Source organism: Tursiops truncatus, chromosome 17, assembly GCF_011762595.2.
Source record: "Tursiops truncatus isolate mTurTru1 chromosome 17, mTurTru1.mat.Y, whole genome shotgun sequence".
Lineage (NCBI taxonomy): Eukaryota > Metazoa > Chordata > Mammalia > Artiodactyla > Delphinidae > Tursiops > Tursiops truncatus.
In genome coordinates this window covers 69686946-69690577 of record NC_047050.1, presented here as the reverse complement: position 1 = coordinate 69690577, position 3632 = coordinate 69686946, and the positions used below count along the sequence as shown (strand labels likewise).

General features: G+C 61.6%; 1 protein-coding gene across 1 annotated transcript in view; it reads left to right on the top strand.

The window, feature by feature from the left end:
* Positions 1-305: 305 nt before the first annotated feature.
* The window catches only part of KCNQ3 (potassium voltage-gated channel subfamily Q member 3), a 291828-nt gene continuing 288501 nt past the window's right edge, over positions 306-3632 (top strand). Inside the window, exon 1 of the mRNA XM_073794769.1 lies at positions 306-1262. Coding sequence (XP_073650870.1) covers positions 871-1262 — 392 coding nt within the window. The 5' untranslated portion in view covers positions 306-870. The remainder of the gene's footprint in view (positions 1263-3632) is intronic.

The following is a 3632-nucleotide window of genomic DNA, read 5'->3' as shown; positions in this document are numbered from 1 at the left end:
TGGGAGGTGACGAGAAAACGTAAAGATGCAGGGCCCAGGCGAACACGGGAAAAGAGACGACGCCCCCAGCCGCTTCTCCTCTTCGCGCCGCGCGCGGCGCCGGGGGTAAGCCCCAACGCCCACGGGTGCGCGTGCAGCCAGGCTCAGCGGCCGCAGCTGCGCTCACTGGCTCTCCGCGGGCCGCGGGGAGGGGCGGGGCGCCGCCCGGGCCTTTGGCCGCGAAGGGGCGGGACGATGGGGCCCCACCCTGGCGCGGGCGGGAGGGAGGCGGCGTGCGCTCCGGCCTCTGCGCGGTCGCCCGCTCGCTACTGCGGCTGGAGCGAGGCTGAGGCTGGAGCGAGCGGGCGGGCGAGCGAGCGGGCGGGCGAGCTGGGCGGGGCGGGGCGGGACGGGGGAGTGGCGCGGGTAGGAGCGTGGAGGAGGGAGGAGGCGGCGGCGGCGGCGCGTGTGGCGGGCGGGAGGGCGGCTGGCACCCGGCTTGTAAATAAACTGCGATGCTGTCTCGGGCTCGCCGGCCGGGGGGCCGCCGCCGCCGCCGCCGCCCCGGAGCGCCGGTGCCGGGCTCCCGCCGCCGCGCGCCCTAGCGCCTCCGCGCCAGCCTCGCGTGCCCTCGCCCGCCTCTAGCAGCCCGCGGCCCGCGCCCCCCGGTGTCCCGCGGCTGACCCGCGCGGGATGTGACCCCTCCCCCCTGCCCCCCGGGGCCCCGCCTTAGCCTGCTTTTGGAGGGGGGGGTGGGGAGGGGCGCGCGGATCATGGCATTGGAGTTCCCGGGCTCGCCGCCGCCGCCGCCGCCTCTTCCACGCACCCCGAGCGCCCCTTCTTCCCGAAGCAGCTGCGGAGAAGGCGAAGCGGCCGGCGGGGGCGAGGCCGATGGGGCTCAAGGCGCGCAGGGCGGCGGGGGCGGCTGGCGGCGGCGGCGACGGGGGCGACGGCGGCGGCGGCGGGGCCCCTAACCCTGCCGGAGGGGACGCGGCGGCGGCGGCGGGCGACGAGGAGCGGAAAGTGGGGCTGGCGCCGGGCGACGTGGAGCAAGTCACCTTGGCGCTCGGGGCCGGAGCTGACAAAGACGGGACCCTGCTGCTGGAGGGCGGCGGCCGCGACGAGGGGCTGCGGAGGACCCCGCAGGGCATCGGGCTCCTGGCCAAGACCCCCCTGAGCCGCCCTGTCAAGAGGAACAACGCCAAGTACCGACGCATCCAAACTTTGATCTACGACGCCCTCGAGAGACCGCGGGGCTGGGCGCTGCTCTACCACGCTCTCGTGTGAGTACCGGGCCGCTCGGGGCGCCCCTCGGAGGCGGCGTGTGGCTGGGGGTTCGGGGGGGGGGGCGGTGGGCTGGAGCTGGGGACGGCTCTGAGGCTTCAAAGTCCAGGGGCGCCCGTCCGCCGGATTGGAGACCAGCCTGCCCTGTGCTGTGTAGGTGTGTGTGTGGGTCTGTGAACCACTCTCTGGGGGCTGGACACCAGGGCTTGAAAGATCCAAGCGTGGCTCCTCAGCTGATTTGGAGACCGCTTTGGCCTGTGTGTGTGTGCGCGCGGGTGCGCAGTTACGGCACCTTCTCCGGATGTTGGTATCCAAGCTTAAAAGAATTCTGTGGTTTTTCTAATTAACGAGGAGGTCGAACGGGATAAAGCGGATCTTCCCATGCGCTCTGTGGCTCTGCTCAGGGTGGGTCCCTTCTATTTGGGGTCGCTGCTGACTTTAAATGATACATCCTGGAGTTGGGGATGGGAGTGGTACATTGCCCACAGTGGGGTGTGCGTGTGTGTGCGTGTGTGTGTGTGTGTGTGTGTGTGTTTGAGCGCGGGTGTCGATGGCTTTGCTTGTGCTACCTTCTTAAGGCTCCATTCTCGTATGGAAAGGAACGTGGTTTGCTCCAGTTGGGGACTTGGACTGGCCAAAATGCATGTTTTGGGATTCTTTTTAGGGAAGTTAATGAGAGAGAGAGGGATGGGGGGGGATTGATTGTGATTCTCAGGCTCTAAGTCTAGACTGACGGGTGAGGGCTTAACAGCGCCAGTAGGTGGGGGCCAGGGATAATTTTGGCTGGAGCATCTCCATAATTTGGTCTTAATATCCCCTGAACTGCTTGCTTTTCTCTTGCTTTGACTGGGCAAGGGCAGCGGGAGTGTGAAGGGGCCTGGGCTGAAGGTTTGCCCCCTGGAGAGGGTCCCCTTCTAGTCAGGATGTAAGTGCGTGGTGGGAAGGAAGATGGAACTTCTACTCCTGACACTCTGGCTAGAAAATCCTGCTGTGTTGGGGGAGAGGGCGAAGATGGTAGTGGTGGCTCCTCTCCAGGAGGGGAAATCACAGCTGGCAGCGCGCGCCTCAGGGCTGGCAGGGCACTTCCAGGTACCCCTTTCTTCCTGTCTGCGGCTTAGTCATCCTGATGGCTGCTTCTTAGGAGGCTGTACCGTTACCAGGGTTTTGGCGGGGAATCGGCCAAGACCTTGACCCTTCTTGTGCCGTTAGCAATGGATATTCCTCTCTGTCCTTCTCCGATTGACCCATGACCTACGTGGTGGGAAGGGGTTCGGGGAGCCTCGGAGTTAAACACTACCTGCCAATCTTCCTTGGTTGGAAAGGCTTTTCCAGCTTTGGCCGCCAGGTGGAGGCGTCTGCACAGGACCTCAGGCTTGGCAACAGGTTTCATCAGAGAGGTTACCGAAGCCTGGAAAGGGCGCCTTCCGGAAACTGAGGAACTAAGGACATGCAGCCAGGAACATGGGTTTTGGGGGGTGGGGTGGAGGGGGGCTGTCCAGCCTTTGGCATTCATGTCTGCGTGTATTTGCAGGCGTTAGTGAATGGACAGAAGGGTTAGCAATTGTTGCTCTTCCATTTGCTTTCTTCAGGTGGTAAAAAGGGATTGAAAGATATTCGTCTCTGTCTCTAGTGCTGTATTTAGTTCAATTGAACTGAAGATAATACTGGAATATGCGATAATAAAAAAGGCACACGAATTATTTGAGCGCACACAAGCATACACAGCCTCACATGTCCTTTTGCACGTAAATGGTGTTCAGTACGTGTTGGCTGACTTCCGAACCCGGGGTCCTACTGGAGTTTGTGGGCTCCCTCTTTCTTCTCCTCCCACCTTTCCCAGCCGGCGCTCCAGCCCTGTCTTGACCAGTCTGGGGAAGGGATAGGTAAGGCCTCAATGTTATTCTTCTCTAGAATTATTCCATCACCTGGAAGCAGGTTTGGGAATGCCAAAATCTGTATGTAGCCTCAGTTTCCCAGACAGGACCCAGGAAAATTTCAATCTATGGGAGGAGAAAGGCACTTTCACACATGCAAATCATTTATTTCATTTCATTCTCACCATGATGCTATGATGTGGGAATTGTTCCCTACATTTGATAGGTGAAGATATGAAAACTAAAACAGATAGCACCACCTGTCCAGGATCCCATAGCTGGAGCTCGCATATGAATGCAGTGGGTCATCACTTGTTTGTGAGCCCGGATTCCAGTTCTGGCCCTCTGCCAACAACTGCGGGACTCTGGGTATTTTACCAGGCGTCCCTGGATGCCCCTCACCCATTGGTAGCAGAGGACTCTTAGTCCCGCCTCTGCCTCCCCTTCATAGCTCACAGTTGGCAAATGGCTGGGAATGGAGTTTGGAATCAAAGC